The sequence below is a fragment of the Mytilus edulis genome, chromosome 14 (assembly GCF_963676685.1).
Source record: "Mytilus edulis chromosome 14, xbMytEdul2.2, whole genome shotgun sequence".
Taxonomy (NCBI): Eukaryota; Metazoa; Mollusca; class Bivalvia; order Mytilida; family Mytilidae; genus Mytilus; species Mytilus edulis.
In genome coordinates, this window is record NC_092357.1 from 69,600,310 (window position 1) to 69,620,832 (window position 20,523).

Sequence of the window (20,523 nt, forward strand, 5' to 3'; positions counted from 1 at the left end):
TTCGATGAAGCTGAAGTCCAATCAACTTGAAACTTAGTACACTTGTTGCTTATGATATGATCTTTTTAATTTTAAAGCCAAATTAGACTTTCGACCCTAATTTCACGGTCCACTGACCATAGAAAATGAAAGTGGGAGTTTCAGGTTAAAGTTTTTTGGTCAAGGTAGTTTTTGATGAAGCTGAAGTCCAATCAACTTGAAACTTAGTACACGTGTTGCTTATGATATGATCATTCAAATTTTAAGCCATATTAGACTTTTGACCCCAATTTCACCGTCCACTGAACATAGAAAATGAAAGTGGGAGTTTCAGGTTTAAGTTTTTGGTCAAGGTAGTTTTTGATGAAGCTGAAGTCCAATCAACTTGAAACTTAGTAAACTTGTTGCTTATGATATGATCTTTTTAATTTTTAAGCCAAATTAGACTTTTGACCCCAATTTCACGGTCCACTGAACATAGAAAATGAAAGTGGGAGTTTAAGGTTAAAGTTTTTGGTCAAGGTAGTTTTCGATGAAGCTGAAGTCCAATCAACTTAACTTAGTACACTTGTTGCTTATGATATGATCTTTTTAATTTTAAAGCCAAATTAGACTTTTGATCCTAATTTCACGGTCCACTGAACATAGAAAATGAAAGTGGGAGTTTCAGGTTAAAGTTTTTTGGTCAAGGTAGTTTTTGATGAAGCTGAAGTCCAATCAACTTGAAACTTAGTACACTTGTTGCTTATGATATGATCATTCAAATTTTAAGCCATATTAGACTTTTGACCCCAATTTCACCGTCCACTGAACATAGAAAATGAAAGTGGGAGATTCAGGTTTAAGTTTTTGGTCAAGATAGTTTTTGATGAAGCTGAAGTCCAATCAACTTGAAACTTAGTAAACTTGTTGCTTATGATATGATCTTTTTAATTTTTAAGCCAAATTAGACTTTTGACCCCAATTTCACGGTCCACTGAACATAGAAAATGAAAGTGGGAGTTTCAGGTTAAAGTTTTTGATCAAGGTAGTTTTCAATGAAGCTGAAGTCCAATCAACTTGAAACTTAGTACACTTGTTGCTTATGATATGATCTTTTTAATTTTAAAACCAAATTAGACTTTTGATCCTAATTTCACGGTCCACTGAACATAGAAAATGAAAGTGGGAGTTTCAGGTTAAAGTTTTTTGGTCAAGGTAGTTTTTGATGAAGCTGAAGTCCAATCAACTTGAAACTTAGTACACTTGTTGCTTATGATATGATCATTCTAATTTTAAGCCATATTAGACTTTTGACCCCAATTTCACCGTCCACTGAACATAGAAAATGAAAGTGGGAGTTTCAGGTTTAAGTTTTTGGTCAACATGGTCAAGGTAGTTTTTGATGAAGCTGAAGTCCAATCAACTTGAAATTTAGTACACTTGTTGCTTATGATATGATCTTTTTAATTTTTAAGCCAAATTAGACTTTTGACCCCAATTTCACATCCACTGAATATAGAAAATGAAAGTGGGAGTTTCAGGTTAAAGTTTTTGGTCAAGGTAGTTTTCGATGAAGCTGAAGTCCAATCAACTTGAAACTTAGTACACTTGTTGCTTATGATATGATCTTTTTAATTTTAAAGCCAAATTAGACTTTTGATCCTAATTTCACGGTCCACTGAACATAGAAAATGAAAGTGGGAGTTTCAGGTTAAAGTTTTTTGGTCAAGGTAGTTTTTGATGAAGCTGAAGTCCAATCAACTTGAAACTTAGTACACTTGTTGCTTATGATATGATCATTCAAATTTTAAGCCATATTAGACTTTTGACCCCAATTTCACCGTCCACTGAACATAGAAAATGAAAGTGGGAGTTTCAGGTTTAAGTTTTTGGTCAAGGTAGTTTTTGATGAAGCTGAAGTCCAATCAACTTGAAACTTAGTAAACTTTTTGCTTATGATATGATCTTTTTAATTTTTAAGCCAAATTAGACTTTTGACCCCAATTTTACGGTCCACTGAACATAGAAAATGAAAGTGGGAGTTTAAGGTTAAAGTTTTTGGTCAAGGTAGTTTTCGATGAAGCTGAAGTCCAATCAACTTGAAACTTAGTACACTTGTTGCTTATGATATGATCATTCTAATTTTAAGCCATATTAGACTTTTGACCCCAATTTCACAGTCCACTGAACATAGAAAATGAAAGTGGGAGTTTCAGGTTTAAGTTTTTGGTCAAGGTAGTTTTTGATGAAGCTGAAGTCCAATCAACTTGAAACTTAATAAACTTGTTGCTTATGATATGATCTTTTTAATTTTTAAGCCAAATTAGACTTTTGACCCCAATTTCACATCCACTGAACATAGAAAATGAAAGTGGGAGTTTCAGGTTAAAGTTTTTGGTCAAGGTAGTTTTTGATGAAGCTGAAGGAAGTACACCACTGAACATAGAAAATGAAAGTGGGAGTTTCAGGTTAAAGTTTTTTGATCAAGGTAGTTTTTGATGAAGCTGAAGTCCAATCAACTTGAAACTTAGTACACTTGTTGTTTATGATATGATCATTCTAATTTTAAGCCATATTAGACTTTTGACCCCAATTTCACCGTCCACTGAACATAGAAAATGCAAGTGGGAGTTTCAGGTTAAAGTTTTTGGTCAAGGTAGTTATTGATGAAGCTGAAGGAAGTACACCACTAATTCATGGTCCCATTACTTTCTATGTTAAATTCCTCCATTTCAACCAGGCACACCTCTTTCATTTTAAGTTCAAATAAAGTGGCAATCATTTTATGTCAAAGCAACACTTTATGGTGTCTTCTACTGAAAAAATCAACATACCTTACATGGCATATAAGAAAGAACTGGTTCCCTGAACTTCGGATGTACCAAAACAGGTACTTCAGATCTGACAAACAGACCAAATGTACCCTCTTTTTAAAATTTGCTGCAGTTTTTTAAATATTTAAAATTAAAAGTCCAAAAGTGTTCTACAATGATCACCAGTCCTTCAGCTTTTATTTGATGCCAAAAATACCTAAATATCTTACATATTTTGAAAGTTACACTCATGCGTAGGAACTATTTTGCGTTAAATATGTACTACTTTCTGGTATGTGCTTTCTGGCCGGGCCCGAATTAGTGGTGTTACACCTGAAGTCCAATCAACTTGAAACTTAGTAAACTTGTTGCTTATGATATGATCTTTTTAATTTTTAAGCCAAATTAGACTTTTGACCCCAATTTCACAGTCCACTGAACATAGAAAATGAAAGTGGGAGTTTCAGGTTAAAGTTTTTGGTCAAGGTAGTTTTTGATAAAATTGAAGTCCAATCAACTTGAAACTTAGTACATATGTTCCCTATAGTATAATTTTTCTAATTTTAATGCCAAATTAGATTATTACCCAATTTCAGGGTCCATGGAACATTGTAAAGGATAGTGCGAGTGGGGCATCCATGTACTTTGGACACATTCTTGTTTTATTATCATGTTTACAATGTTTTTGAAATAGCTCTGCTTAAGATTCTTACAAAAATGTTAGATGTATTTATACTATTTAACGAGAAGACCTCATTTTGTGTGTCGCTTCTCTTCCTTCCACCATAAAAGAATCATAATGCCTCTGTGTTCTTTAGGTAACATGCATAGTGGCATTTGTCATCCATTCTTATGATTATTTAGATTGAGTTATTTTGGGAGAAAAACGACAAAATAGATGTCCGGATATTGTTTCCGTTATCAGACTGACTTTTAGTCATAGATAAGACTTCCGGTTAAACATGCACAAGAACAACCAATTGTTTGATAGATTACAAAAATGAAAAATAAACAAGCCAATCAGAGCGTTCTCCATATCATGGGTTTTAGATCGCAAAAAACCACAACTATTATACCTCCTTAGAGACAATTATGTTTTTGCGTTTATCCACCTGTAAACTACGATTATACTACTATAATATACAGAGACTCTCTGTATTATGTCTACTTTTTCTGAAATATTTACTATATAAGGGGTCATAATAGTTGCATATATATTGAAATAAGTAAAAGTTTTTAACATGTGGAAACAAGAATGTGTCCATAGTATACAGATGCCACATCGGCACTATCATTTACTATGTTTTATTAGTGGACCGTGAAATGGGGTAAAATCTCTAATTTGGCATTAAAATTAGAAAAATCATATCATAGGGAACATATTTACTAAGTTTCGAGTTGGTTGGACTTCAACTTCATCAAAAACTACCTCGACAAAAACTTTAACCTGAAGCGGGACAGACGGATGGATGAACGAACGGACGAACAGACTAGAAAACATAATTCCCATTAATGGGGCATACAAATTTATTGTTGAAAGTGAAAACTTTAACCTGAAGCCGGACAGAAGGACGGACAAATGAACGAACGGAAGAACAGACTAGAAAACATAATTCCCATAAATGGGGCAAAAGAGTTTAATGTTGAAAGTGAAAGTAGTGATTTGGCCAAAATGAAAGTAGGGTAGAGATTAGAGGGAGGCAGGACTCATTCAGGACGTCGGGATCAGGTGTTTTTAAGCTCGGGATTTCGGGATTGATCTTTACGGGATGCGGGAATATTTTTTTTTTAATTTCGGGATATCAATGTCGAGACATGAATTTCGTTAAAATACGCACCTCGGGATTTCATGTTTTTAAGCCAGGAATTTTGGGATCAGGGCCACTGAGACTACCCCTCAAATGAGCCTTAGTAATTTATTCGAGATTCAAATCCTACCATTGGCATGTTAATAGGGCTCTAAAAAGGAAAAGCACTGATGGATTGTCCTAGAAGCACATTTTATTAGAATAATAATGGTCTATATAAAGCAGTTTCATTTATTTCATGTTTGAAGCGGTGCAAATTTTTTATTTAATTTGACTTTTACCAAAAAATGCATTGTTGCAAAGGGGAAGAATAATTGTGGTATAAGGCCAGAAACACTTAAAGTAATTGAACTTAACAGAAAAGAAACACATAACGGACTTTGAAAAAAGGGAGAGGGCTTTTGATACCTTATATGAAATTCTCCAGTCATAATATCTTTTACAAAAATTCATCCTATAACAGTTTACATGCTGTATATGCCCGCGATTTCGCGGGTGTGTTCTAGTTGTTATTATATGTTAAATGGTTCGCTACTGACCCCCCAATTTTACATGCTGTATATGCCCGCGATTTCGCGGGTGTGTTCTAGTTGTTATTATATGTTAAATGGTTCGCTACTGACCCCCCAAGGATCCATAGAGGGTAAGTAAAATTCATAGGGGTGAGGTCAGAGGACGAATTCCCTATTGATTTTAATTACCCTCTATGGTCCGTAGGGGGTCATTAACAAACTGTATAACGAATTTATCGATGCTTGACCTTTTCTGCTGCTTTTTGTGGGAAAATAAACAATGAAACACAACATAACATTAATAGATGACATCACCATTAACAGTAGACATGACCCCATATGAAATTTGCTAACCCCCTACGGTAAGGGGTCACCATGTAACTGCTTTAAACCAATCAAAACCTGATGATTTAACCTCAGTGCTTTTAATAAAGATAGGCAGTATCTGTGTGTACCCACATGCGTTGACGCGTGAAAGATAAACGAAAATGATCAGTTATATTCTGATTTTGTTTATTTCACATTTAATTCCCGATCCAATGACACAGATCAAATGACATGAAATTATAAAACTGAATGCGGGTACGTACGAGTAGCCTACGAACACAAATTTGGCTGCCTATGTATATTTAACACTATGATACAAACACAGAATAAACAAAACGAATTTAGGGAATTTTTGCTGTTTTTGGTTATTATCTTGAATATTATTATAGATAGAGATAAACTGTAAACAGCAATAATGTTCAGCAAAGTAAGATTTACAAATAAGTCAACAGGACCAAAATGGTCAGTTGACCCCTTTAGGAGTTATTGACCTTTATAGTAAATTTTTAACCATTTTTCGTAAATCTTAGTAATCTTTTACAAAAATCTTTTCCTCTGAAACTACTGGGCCAAATTAATCCAAACTTGGCCACAATCATCATTGGGGTATCTAGTTTAAAAAATGTGTGGCGTGATCTGGCCAACCAACCAAGATGGCCGCCATGGCTGAAAATAGAACATAGGGGTAAAATGCAGTTTTTGGCTTATAACTCAAAAACCAAAGCATTTACAGCAAATCTAACATGGGGGTAAAATTGTTTATCAGGTCAAGATCTATCTGCTCTGAAATTTTCAGATGAATCAGACAACTGGTTGTTGGGTTGCTGCCCCTGAGGCCTAAAAAAAAAAGATATGTGTTTCCGGTAACATCATTTTGAAAAATAGGGTCGGTAGGTCGGAATTCTTTTTTTTTTTTTTTTTGACATCGTAAATGAAATCCGGAAAATTATCATGTTTTTTCAAAGTCCGGATCCGTAATTAGTTTCAAAAACCGGAAGTGTGCCATTTGCAATGTTTTTGAAGCACCTGCTGTGCAAATTTCTTGGATTTTAACCTATTTGGAATACCTTTTGACATTAATAAAATGTTTTACTTGCTTTCTATGCAAGAGGAAGCAAGAGAGAAAAAATATTATGTCATATATGATCTATCAGAAGCCTGTGTCAAAAACAGGGTCGGTTGATAATTTTTTTTTTTTTGGAAGATCCAATAAAAAAGTTAGGGTCGGGGCTAAAAAACAGGGTCGGTCGGGTTACCGGAAACACGGATCTTTTTTTTCTCGGCCTGAATTGGTAATTTTAAGGAAATTCTGCTGTTTTTGGTTATTATCTTGAATATTATTATAGATAGAGATAAACTGTAAACAGCAAAAATGTTCAGCAAAGTAAGATTTACAAATAGGTCAACAGGACCAAAATGGTCAGTTGACCCCTTTAGGAGTTATTGCCCTTTATAGTCAATTTTTAACCATTTTTCGTAAATCTTAGTTATCTTTCACAAGAATGAATTTTGATGCACAACAATATAAAAAAGAAGATGTGGTATGATAGCCAATATGAGACAACTGACCACAAAAGACCAAAATGACACAGACATTAACAACTATAGGTCACCGTAAGGCCTTCAACAATGAGCAAAGCCCATACTGAATAGTCAGCTATAAAAGGCCCTAATAAGACAATGTAAAACAATTCAAACGAGAAAACCAATGGCCTTATTTATATAAAAAAATGAACGAAAAACAAATATATGTAGCACATAAACAAATGACAACCACTGAATTACAGGCTCCTGACTTGGGACAAGCACATACGTAAATAATGTGACGGGGTTAAACATGTTAGCGGGATCCAAACCCTCCCCCTAACCTGGGACAGTGGTATTACAGTACAACATAAGAACGAACTATAAAAATCAGTTGAAAAAGGCTCAACTCATCAGATGGACAAAAATACAAGTGGACGTTGCCGGGTACTTATACATCCTGACACAAAAAGACACAATGAACAGATCTGAGAGTACAGACAGTTATCTGACAGCTAGTTCAAAGCCACTAATAACTAATAAAAAAATCATGTATCTAAGACTTAACTATCAATGCACAAGTGGCATTCTGACTTTCTATCTGACAGGTTTTCATGAGTCAATATTTGTGTTTCTATAATTTAATACTCATTTGTGAACTCTTAATCTACAGAAAAGATGATTATCTCAGATAATGTGTGCAAAATATGTTGTATAAATGATCCTCGTCTAACGCCCTGTTTGGATCAAGTTAAATGACATTATAAAGTGCTTTTAATACAAATTTAATGAAATCCTTATTATGGACCTTAACTTTTATGTACCAAGCAAGCTCCTCATTGAATAATAAGGATTTCATTAAATTTGTATTAAAAGCACTTTATAATGTCTTTTGTACCTGTTTCATTTCACATAATATCTTTAAAACTTTTCTTCTGTAGGATAGCTAGTGGTTCAAATATAAGCCTATTGCGACTAAAAGTGCTAGCAATTTTTCACTAAAAATTGAAAAATGTTTTCATCTGACCATACTGTCTGCAAAAAAAGTTGAATAAAAGAGTCCTTTTGTGCTCATATCTATTGTATCATGTAACCTGAGTACAGAAATGATGTAAAAGACACAAATTTTGATTTCCTATGACTTCAGTATGCATTTTTAAATGTAAATACGTGCTACGGCCTAAATTGACCCTAAATTGTTTTCAGTCTTACTTGGCCTAAGACCCTTTTAAACTAATATGATATACTATTTGTAATTTTTCTTTCTATTTAAAGTACACTAAATACACATATATGTAAGGATTATTTATAACCAAAAAACTTAACAAATTTAAAATTGCTGGAAAATATTACATCTTCATGTAAGGCCCCCCTTCATTGAAAAACCTCAATTTTTAGGCACAGGCTCATATGAATTTGACTTTTGAATAAATATGCTAAGTCTGATAGATCAAATGAGTATTCTATTGCTTTTAATACATGATATATTATATATTAAGGCATATAAAAAGTTTTTTTTTGCATTATTTTGGTTTTTAAAGACCCTAATGTTGATCGTTGAAATTTTTCAATTTTAACACAAAATGTTGAATATAGAATTTATCATACTGTCTATAATATATATATATGCTATTGCCATGAAACTTTGTAAGCAGTCTCATAATGTATTAAGCTTAGATCATACCAAGTTTTATTAAGATTGGTCATTTTTTTCTGTCCTATTAGGTCCGAGTACACAGTTATTGTCCCTTGATTTTCGTTGTCCACGAATATAGTCTCTAGTGTGGACAGTGTGCTACTTGCCAATCTTTTTAATACCCCTTCGAAATTTATTTCTTCATGTTTTATGCCTCAAATTTTAAGAAGGAGGATAAAATTACACTGTGAAAAAATTGATTCATGAATTTTAAAGTAAAGTAGTGATTTTGTCCAGCTGAAAAAGGTTAAAAATAAGTATTTCGGAAGCTGTCAAAAGATTTCAAGATCCCCTGAACATAAAATTGTCCATATTTTGAGTTAGAGCCGATGAAGTTTTCTATAATATTGATACAATTTGTCCCAAAAGTAGTACATAACACTGTTAAAATATTATTGAGAAAGCGCAGGTGGGATTTTTTTTGGGGAAAGACGGCTTCAAGCCATCAATCCCCTATGGGGTTGACCAGAGTGACATTCCCTCACATCATTCATTTTAATTTTATAGTGTGGAAAACCCCCCAACAAATCTTACTTAGATTGAAGAGAAGGAGACCCAAAAATGAATAGTTTGACTTTAAACAGTTTTTTACACATTTCCCTTCTGTTTCTCACGAAATTATCGTATCTTGAGCTCTCCTTTACACTATTTACGTTTCCTCTACAATCCGGAAAATTCAGTATGACGATTTATTCTAAATATATCCAAACTACATTGTATTTTATAGTGACGTCATTCTTGAAATGTCACACTACGCAGAAGCAGGGATATCCTTCACTGGTTATTTAAATCATTGTCAGAGATGGTATACTAATTACAAATTGGTATTTGTTAAATTTAAACATAATAATGTTTAATGTAGATGATTCAAACATCAACATGCAATACTTTAATTTATAGGTCATCAACTTTCAAAGTAAACAAAGATCATGGGGTTACATGAGATATAGGGGAGAGAAACGATTTTATTATTTTTTTCTTTAAGAATGTTCCTCAATTGATGAGTAATTATCCACTTAAATAAAAGTTAATGTTTTTAAACAGTTGAAATGTGATATTTCATTGGATTAGTAGTCTTCCATTAAAACTAAATTTTTGTGTACCAACAAAATCAGTGTAATGGTAAAAAAAAAAAAAAAAAAAAAATGTTGCATTTTTAACCGGATTTTTGTGACAAAAATGTCGGTTATTGATTTGGGGATTTACGGCGGGCGGGCGGTCGGCAATCAAATGTTGTCTGTGCATTAACTCATGAACCGTTCAACCAAAGCTTTTAAAATTTTAATATGTTATTCCTGACAACTATACGAAGGTCAAGTTCAATAATGGCGATTTTGACTTTTACCGTTCAGGAGTTATGGTTCTTGAAAGATTGAAAAATGGAGTTGTCCGTGCATTTACGCATGAACTGTTCTACCAAAGCTTCCCAAATTTTAATATGTTGTTACTAATGAAAGAATGGAGGTCAAGTTCAATAATGATGAATTTGACTTTTACCGTTCAGGAGTTATGGTTCTTGAAAGATTGAAAAATGGAGTTTCCAGTCGTGTCCGTGCATTTATGCATTAACTGTTCTACCAAAGCTTCCGAAATTTTAATATGCTGTTACTGATGACAAAATGGAGGTCAAGTTCAATAATGACGATTTTGACTTTTACCGTTCAGGAGTTATGGTTCTTGAAAGATTGAAAAATGGTTTTTCCCGTCGTGTCCGTGCATTTTCTCATGAACCATTCAACCAAAGCTTTTGAAATTTTAATATGTTGTTACTGATGACAAAATAGAGGTCAAGTTCAATAATGATGATTTTGACTTTTACCGTTCAGGAGTTATGGTTCTTGAAAGATCGTAAAATGGCGTTTCCATTCAGGTTGTTGCATTTACTCATGAACCATTCAATCTAAGCTTTTCAAATTTTAATATGTTGATACTGATGACAAAATGGAGGTCAAATTTGATATTGACGATTTTCACTTTCACCATTCATCAGTAATGGTTCTTGTGATATTGCCAGGACACAAATAAATGTTAATAAATCCGGTTTGATGTCGTTGTGACAGCCTCTTGTTGTAGTTTAAACCTGAGACTACTATGAGTTATTATAGTAGTCTCAGTTTAAACCTATTTATTCATGAAATTTACAAATATTTCAAATTTAGGATTTGGAAACAAGCTTCACACAGTTTACATCAATCATATTGTTTTTTTTATTAGTACCTGTTTCCCTGTGGTGAGAGTTGTTACTGGGAACTTAATATCAATGAAAATTTAAAACTGAATAGATTTTCCAGTCTATACTTTCTTTAGAAAAAAACTTTAAAATCCAAGAGTACTGTCACAAAAAATGGCAAATGGACGTAGCTTGCAGTTCAGTGGTACACAATTACGATTTCAAAAAATATTGTAGTTGTTGTGAAATGACAGAATTCAGTTGAATTTTAGATGATTAACTATCAACTTTAATCAAATGTTTAGATTTAGAAGATGCAGATCTCTTCCATTGGTCCAAATTGAATCCTAAACTAAGGAAATGAAATTACATAAACAACAATTGATTTCAATATTGTCAACCTTCTACATGTTCTAGCTGTTCTATTTTCATTCTTTATATGAAGACTATCAAAAGACCCCCCCCCCCCCTCCCCTTTCCAAAAAAAAATAATTAAATAGAAACAAGGGCCGTCTTTCCCCTCAGAGCTATTCAGCTCTTTGATTATTTCCATTTATTGTCCAAAAGAAATGAACTACGAAATATACTGTGTACTCGGACCATATTAATAATTATAATTAATATTTTAAAAAAATATTTCAAAACTAACCAGGGTCGTTTCTAAGAAAGGAACGTAGTAAAAATTAATTTGGCATTTAACTTTTTTTTCAAAGTCGAAATCTTAAAATCTTGAGTAATCAATTGTTTTCACTTATCGCATTTCCAGGAACATTTCATGTTTAATTCCCGATGCAATGACATGAAATTATAAAACCGGATGTGGGTACGTGACCTACGAAGACAAATTTGGCTACGCTTCCCCGCATGCGGGTATGGGCACTGTCTATATATATTTAACACTATGATATAAACAAAAGGGACTGGCTATGGTTATGTTTAAAACATAACATTGACAAAAAATTGTTATAACAAAATTAATTAAGACTAATTGCTTGAAAGCAAGGTTGAGTTGGGAACCAATTAATTACGGATGTAACAATAATAAGTTTTTCTATAACAGTCAGAGCTCAGACATAAACAAGTCCATTTTTGTTTTTGACTTAAATAAGTTGAAACATGTATTTATTATAAAAATGTAGTTTCAATTTCAGACTTATCTAAGTCCGAAAATGACAGACTTGTCTAGGTCTATTTATGTTAGTGAAAAACTTAATGTTACTTTGTGGCCATACTACACCACCTATGACAGCAAAAACCTGTATGAGAGTTCACAAGGACTTGAGCTATCTATATCTAATTATCTATTTGAACATCCTTACTAAACACAGATGTTATACCTCATTAAGTGTGATACCAGGTGGTTGCATTGTAAGGTTAATTAACATTATCTCCGATTTTTTAGACCCTCATTCATATTTTTCTTGAGAAGACAAAACATTGGCTTTCAATGTTGTCATTATTTTATTTAGATGCATGACCTCCTTATAAATATGCGTAGGTCTTGAAGTTAACCAATTTTGATCACTCATTGACTTGTAGGAGTCGATATTTGCAACTTTTTGATTTTGTTCAATTATTTCTTGTTTAACAATATTGGACTTGTTCAAGTCGAATTTTGTCTTACATTAAAGGGAGACAAATCCTAAATCTTACAAATTTAGACCTCTATGAGTCAAAAGCAGATTCAGACTTATTTATGTCTGAGCTCTGACTGTATAAGTTAACATAACATGAATGATACGTTATATTTATTAAAACTTTCACAGATTTTGGTTTTGTTGCTTATTTATAATTATTTATATTCTGATAATTATAACATTTTACCAAATAATGTTTAAAAACAGCTTTAAGTATATATTCTTTAATGTTCTTCACAGAATGTCTCTCACATTACAAATGTTTAACAACTCCAATTTCATTTCTTGTTTTTATGCATGTCTGTGATAGTTCTATAAGAGGGGTATTAACTTTTGTCTGTGTGTTTCTCTCTCTGTATGTTATTGCTTCCATGCATTAGAAAATGATATGTGTATTCAGCCATCCAATATCAGGTTAAAGATTTGGTTTAAGGTTATTTGGGAATTCAGAACAGGCACATGCAAAATGTGGAAGTTAAACATGTTTGCAGGCGACCAACCAACCACTATAACCTTGGATAGTGGTGCAACAACAGATTATGCATGTTTTATAAGAACAAACTATAGAAATCAGTTGAAAAAGGCTTGTTTCACAAATATCTTAAGATAGAAATTAATTGGTAATTGAACAATTGAGTATTCTGAAAATCAATTTTATAGTCATTAGATTTATATGTGATACAGACCTAGTCCTGTACGTAACATTGGAGATAATCAAACTTACTTAGATTTGTATGTGAAACACAGACCTAGTCCTGTACATGGTCATGGTCATGATGGTAAAGGGAGATAATCAGGATAATCAAACTTATTTAATTTTTCATTTATATATATATAGGCCCACCAGATGATTTAGATGACAGAAGAAAAAGATGGTTAATAGTGGGTATCTGTCTTCATACAATCATATCTCCAGTACTGAGGACATATGTTGTGAATGTTGTCACAAAACTTTGTTATTCACTAACAAGTCGGAACAAAATTCATAAGCAAACATATCGAAGTTTTCTGAAAAGATACTCACCTTCCAATACAGAACTAAATTATGAAGCAATTAACAATAACAAAACTTTGTATGGACAGAATAGAGCCAGATATGATTACCGAGTCAAGAGTGCTGTGGATTTATCCCGATTGTTCCTCCAGACACACATGGCACATTTCACAGCATTTGATGACTCATGCGATTCATCTGCCCTTCTTGGAATCATTGTTAACATTGACAGATTTTCACCAGGCGTACAGGCTGATGCTAGACAGGTAATTGAACAATAAATTTAAATTATGCATTATATTAAACAAAAAACATTCTCTGTTTTGTGCTGTCATAATGGTACAGAAGTCAAGTCCAGTTCAGGTAAAGGATTTCCATTTACAGTTAGACCTGCATTTAGGGGGCTCGCGGGTTTAAATCAATTTTTTTTTTTATATAGGATTTCGCTATATTTTTCTATAAATGAACTTTGCACCTGTCCTAAGTCAGGAATCTGATGTACAGTAGTTGTCGTTTGTTTATTTAATATATACGTGTTTCTCATTTCTCGTTTTGTTTGTATAGATTAGACCGTTGGTTTTCCCGTTTGAATGGTTTTACACTAGTAATTTTGGGGCCCTTTATAGCTTGTTGTTCGGTGTTAGCCAAGGCTCCTTGTTGAAGGCCGTACTTTAACCTATAATGGTTTAATTTTTAAATTGTTATTTGGATGGAGAGTTGTCTCATTGGCACTCACACCACATCTTCCTATATCTATTTATCTTACATGTCTTATACTTACTGGAAAAATAAATTACAGAAATAGCTAAAATTTTACAATTATTTAGTTTATGTACAGCTTATTCGAAAACAACAATAAAAAATATAGGTCACCGATGAGTTAAAAAAGATATATAGATTTTAATGCCAAAAAATGGCATTTAATTGCACCAAAGGGATATAATTTGGAGCTTTTATAATGATATATCTACATTTTAAAAGTCAACACGAATTGATTTTTTGGAATGATTTTTGTATCATATGATAAAGTAACAACTACTAAAGGTTATGAATACAATTTGTAATGAAAAATAAATGTTTAATTTTTTTCTAAAAATTTATACCCGCGAGCCTCCTTATCATATAAAAATCTCGCTTGTGAGAGGAGAAAGCGTATTTCAATTGTGGTTCGAAATTCATACATATTTTCAAAAGAGAATTAATGGATGTGATCTATACTGTAATTATAAACTCACCAAAGATATACATGTACTAGGGTGGATTTTCCAGTTTTCTGATAATAACTCAAAAATGCTTTGAGCAGTTTTCATGTTACTTTGGTGACTTGTTAATATATATATTGAAATAAGCTGCTTTTTTAGGTCACCTATGCCTGAAGGGCTAATTGACCTTTTCTCATCACTTGGTCAATGGTGTCTGGCGTCCATTGTCATCATACAACGTCTTTAACTTTTACAAAAATCTTCTCCTCTGAAACTTGGTCACAATCATCATTGGGATATCTAGTTTATAAAATGTGTTGGATGACCTCGTCTGTCAACAAAGAGGACTGACATGGCTAAAAATAGAACATAAGGGTAAAATGCAAGTTTTTTCTATTTTGAAAACCCTTACAAAAAGAGAAAATCTGACGAATGCAAAAATGTTCAGAATGTGTAGCTCTACTAATTGTTTTGTACTTCAAAACTATCAGATGACTTCTTATAGGAGTTATTCCATGTAAATGACAAATTTTACCATTTAAAAAAAAATCCTATATAATCTTGAAAACTATAATAGATAGGGAGAAACTTTATATTGTAGAAAGGATCTACAAATAAATATACATGTTCAAAATCGTCAGTCGATTTCTTGCATGCCTTATGAGGGTTATTGGCCTTTGATGACCATTTTTACCATTTTTTTGCGTTATTGCCTTATATATATCTTAATAAATATATTAGATAGACAGATAATAACTTAAATGAGCAAAAATTATCATCAAGACAGGATCTACTAATAAGTCAAATGTTGACCATATAGTTATTAGACTGTCACTCTCTATAGGGAGTGAGGATTTTGTTACCCTCTGTTGTGTTTTGAGCAAACACTGAAGAAGTTAGAGAGAAACTATACAAAATAAATGATCAGCAATCCAAGGTAAAAAACACAGATTTTTGTCATGAAATCTATTCTCATCTACAATGTTGAAGAGTATAATATTTGTTGAATATGCACATGATGCAGATAGACCAAGGTGCATGACACTGGCTCTTTAGAATTTCTAGTTACTTTTTATATTAGTCCCCTACCACTAAGTCGAAGGGGAATTAAGGTTTCCACTCTGTCCGTGACAAGTTACAGATCAAGTTTCATAAATTTGTTCTGGTCTGATGATTTTGTGCAGAGTTATGGTTCTTTGACATACAAAGATCACTACAAGAATGAGTTTTCCACACTTTTTTTTAGCATTCTTGAATATATTGATTTGATATCATAATTAGTATATAGTTTTATTATGACAAGTCATTACAGTTCAAGTTTCAATTTTGTTCTGGTCGGATGTTTTTGTGTCGAGTTATGGTCCTTTGACTTGGAAAATTCAAAAATATTCAGTTTTTTGCTTTTTTGTCATGCTTGAAGATATTGATTTGAAAATTGGTATTTAATTTTATAATGACAAGTCATTACTGTTGAAGTTTTAATCATTTGTTAATATTGTTCAAACTTCACGTCTGATGTTATTGTGCAGAGTTATGGTCCTTTGACTTGGAAAATTCACTAAAATTTATCAGTTTTCCTCATTTTTTTTGGTAATGCTTGAAGATATTGATTTGAAAATTTGTATATAGTTTTATAATGACAAGTTACAAATCAAATTTGACTTAATTTATATGGTCTTGTGATTTTGTGCAGAGATATGGTCCTTGGACTTACAAATTCACTTAAATAATCAGTTTGCAACACTTTTTTTAGTCATGCTTGAAGATATTGACTTGATATTTGTTATAAAGTTGATACCAGCTAGTATTTTGTTCAGATACAATAAATTCTTAATAGGTAGGACTATATGTATTGTTAATTTGTGATATGACATTGTGGAGTTATTGAAATTTATTGGTTGAAAAACATCAAAATCTTTCCATTTTATTCGTTTTAAACATATTGACATGCACAACATGATAAACATGCAAAAGGGTGACTGGTGTATTATGCACTCGACATGTTCCCAGCCACCAATAAAATGAAAGGAGTAGGTCGTTTAAAGGCCGTAACATTGCCCCTATTTTTAGACAAAATTTCAATGACAGATTCATTTACTAATATGAAATATGGTTTTAATTTATATTTAAGCTTTCTTTTCATAACTTCATAAATAGCACACATTTTGATTTTTTCAACAAAACTTTAATGAAAACGCGTCAGGCATTCCTACGTGTTCATCCATGCATTGACAAAAAAAACTTTTAAAATATTTTTTATGTTTGTCATAACATTAAACAAATTTATTACATTGGTTGCAATGAATTAATGATTTCCCAGTTAAATAAAAACCAATGATTTCACATGTGAAATAAACCTGGTTATTTCACTCTCTGACGTCATACAACAATAGGCGTTGTCAAGATGTCAATAACGGCGGATCAAAACAAATTGTGAATACGTAGAAAAAAGATTTAATTCCTTACATGTTTTACATTAATTTCTTTATAAAAAGCCATTTGCCAATGTAATAAAAAGAATAACTAATTAAACAATTCAAATATCGAAAAATATTCAACTCGTGACCGAACAACACTGATTGTTAACTCATGTGCTACGCACATACGTGAATTAATGTGAATTTTATCATCGGTATAAAGACATCATTCGTAAATATAGCTCAACATGCAGACTTCTTATACGTTCAGGTATTTCACATCCAATTTGTTATGGAAATATTCTTTATAAAGCACAAATGTGTCAGTATTCACCTCAGAAACTTGCAAAACCTTTGAATAGACTTATTAAGAAGGGATATAATTACGATACTGTTGTCAAGTCATTAAAGATTGCATATTTTGGCGTTAATATTGAGTCACTGATAAGGTCTTTGCGTCGGAACTAAACACATTTATTCTAAAAACAGTTGTTGGCATGACACGGGTTTAATGTTCTTCTCATATATGTTATGATGGTATGATACTAAACCCCTAACGGGAAGGATTGTGCCTGATGTTCATATGATGAAATCATAATCTTTCAGTCAGTTTAATTGAAGTCTGGAGCTGGCATGTCAGTTAACTGCAAGTAGTCTGTTTATGTATTATTGTCATTTTGTTTATTTTCTTTGGTTACATCTTCTGACATCAAACTCGGACTTCTCTTGAACTGAATGTTAATGTGCGTATTGTTATGCGTTTACTTTTCTACATTGGTTAGAGGTATAGGGGGAGGGTTGAGATCTCACAAACATGTTTAACCCCGCCGCATTTTTGCGCCTGTCCCAAGTCAGGAGCCTCTGGCCTTTGTTAGTCTTGTATTATTTTAATTTTAGTTTCTTGTGTACAATTTGGAAATTGGTATGGCGTTTATTATCACTGAACTAGTATATATTTGTTTAGGGGCCAGCTGAAGGAGGCCTCCGGGTGCGGGAATTTCTCGCTACATTGAAGACCTGTTGGTGACCTTCTGCTGTTGTTTTTTTATTTGGTTGGGTTGTTGTCTCTTTGACACATTCCCCATTTCCATTCTCAATTTTATTTGGTCACTCGTTGAATATTTTTCTTTATTTGAATTCTTCGATTAGTATTATATAAATATCTGGAATATTTAGTTTGTTGAAGCCTGCCTCTTTGTTTCCATAGGCATACGTATTGTTGAAATCCAGACGTTTCTACAAATTTTCACCAAAATCTCTACTTACAGCCTATTGGGGTAAAGTTTAAAGTTTTATCAGAAAAGCTGTACAAAAATAGTTCTATATTTCCCTTTCTTACGTGCCTTTCATCAACTTCAAACAATGACTTAATATGCAGGGACAAATATGGCCTGAACTGAAATTATTCCTTAAATTACAAAAATGAATATATACAAGTCATATATAACATTTTTACACCCACATGACCATAATTGTCATTCTCAACAAAATACCATGTTCTGTAATGTGAATCTTGGATTTGTCAAAACAGCTAAAAAATGTATGGCAGTTTATGTTTTATTATTGTAAACACATATGCACAGCTAGTGCTTTACCACTAGATTGATGTCCTGTCTTTTTAATTCATTCATGGATATGAAGGTACTATACATTTCTTTTTTAGATGCGGTCAGATATACGGAATCCTTGGGCACATTGTGACTTTACAGAATGGACTGCTACAAAATATTCATATTCCTTCCAGTTGATGGAAAAACTTATAAGAAACCTCAGCCTGAGTAACAGGGAGGAAAACAGAATCTTAGGAGAGTTAAACAGATGGGCAATGAATGGTAAAAGTATTGTTTAATATATATTGTTTTGATGCTGTCTAATTGATGTATACCAGACATAAACAACACACAATAAGGATGTAAGACCTTCAAAAGTGAGAATAACCCATACTGTAAAGTAAGGTATAAAAAGTCATAAGGTAACAAAACATTAAACAATTCAAATGAAATGAAAAAAAAAACAAAGTGATTCCTAAGAAATCTGATAGAATTATAAAGACTGCAACAAACAAAATTGATTCCTAATAAAGCATAAAAATTACAACAACCTTTACTTATAAAACAAATTTAAGGTAAACATGCTGGTCTATCTGACATGGTTAATGAGATGAACTGTATTTAATGTAATCATTTATAAAGTTAAGTTTTTGTTAATTATGTTGAAAGACTTGATCTTAAAGACTTCCAGCATAATGTTTAATGATAATTAGTAAAGAAGTGCACTCTGTTAAAAACCAACTTACAAATATGCAAAACACAATGAATTCTATTATTGTCCTTCCCTATGTCTATATCACCCTGCTCTGTTGCTCTGTTATTGTCATAACAAGGCTTCAAAACAAGAGCAGGCATTATCAGCCATGTCACAATGTGAGAGAAGTTATCAGCAACATCACAATATGAGAGGAGACATTATTAAGCTTGCTTTCGTCAAGCATAAATATATCTTAAAATACGAGAATAACCCATACTGTAAAGTAAGCTATACAAAGTCATAAGGTAACAAAACATAAAACAATTTAAATGAAATGTTTCCTAATAAAACTGATAGATATATGGAGACATCAACAACCATTACTTATAAAACGAATTTATGGTTTACATGCTGGTCTAACATGGTTCACTGTGCTTAAACGGCTGTGGATAACTTAAGTTACCCACAGGCCAAGATGGCGGACTTTAAACTCGTTGATATTTAATTCATACAAAATATACCTTTTGCGATGTTTTTCATGCAGAATGTAAATATTTATAGGATTATTGAATAAAAAAATAACTAACAATTACCATAAATTTGTTAATATAGAGTTCATTACAGCGCAAGGCCAACTTTAAAAAAAGCATAAGACGTCCGTAACTTTTTGATCGAAACTAAGCAGACTGTCCGTAACTTTATTTTCAGATGTGGGTAACTTCTGATTTAAAATTTTAAGAATTATAATTTCAATAATTAGAAGACAATCAACATCATATTTGTAACCTTCACGATCGTTTATAATACTCATTCACCACCAAATGTGATTTTATTAACGCATCAAACTTACACCACAGAAGTTTTCTGTGGGGTTTGTGGTTCTCGATCCTGGTTATGGTTTGATCTTTTATTAACTAATGTGCGTCTTATCGACGTTTTTGATTCGCACATGGCTTTGTCATACTCTTTAAATTTTGTAGTTCAATTATCTGTTTGCGGTTTATTTTCACCTCTGTTTCTTTTTATGTGTATTTTTATGAATACTCTTTGACGTGGCTCGGTATTTATACATCCCACCAGTAAGTTATAGTGTTATGTTTTTTTAATACCTTTCCTAGTATTCCTTTTTATTTCTCTTTGTTTGTTATCAGGGATTGTTAAACTATTATATTACCCTGTTGTCTTAGTTATTTATATTTTCATATACTGTTTCTA

The 20,523-nt window shown here is 32.4% G+C and overlaps 1 protein-coding gene across 4 annotated transcripts in view; it reads left to right on the forward strand.

Annotated features, from left to right (window-relative positions):
* Positions 1 to 20,523, forward strand: part of LOC139503511 (uncharacterized) — a 103,467-nt gene that overhangs the window by 7,085 nt on the left and 75,859 nt on the right. For 3 of the 4 annotated variants that reach the window (XM_071293299.1, XM_071293302.1, XM_071293301.1), the window contains exons 3-4: positions 13,287 to 13,708; positions 18,725 to 18,893. The exons of the other annotated variant lie outside the window; for it this stretch is intronic. In XM_071293299.1, the coding sequence (XP_071149400.1) occupies positions 13,287 to 13,708; positions 18,725 to 18,893 (591 nt within the window). The remainder of the gene's footprint in view (positions 1 to 13,286; positions 13,709 to 18,724; positions 18,894 to 20,523) is intronic. 4 annotated transcript variants of the gene reach the window in all.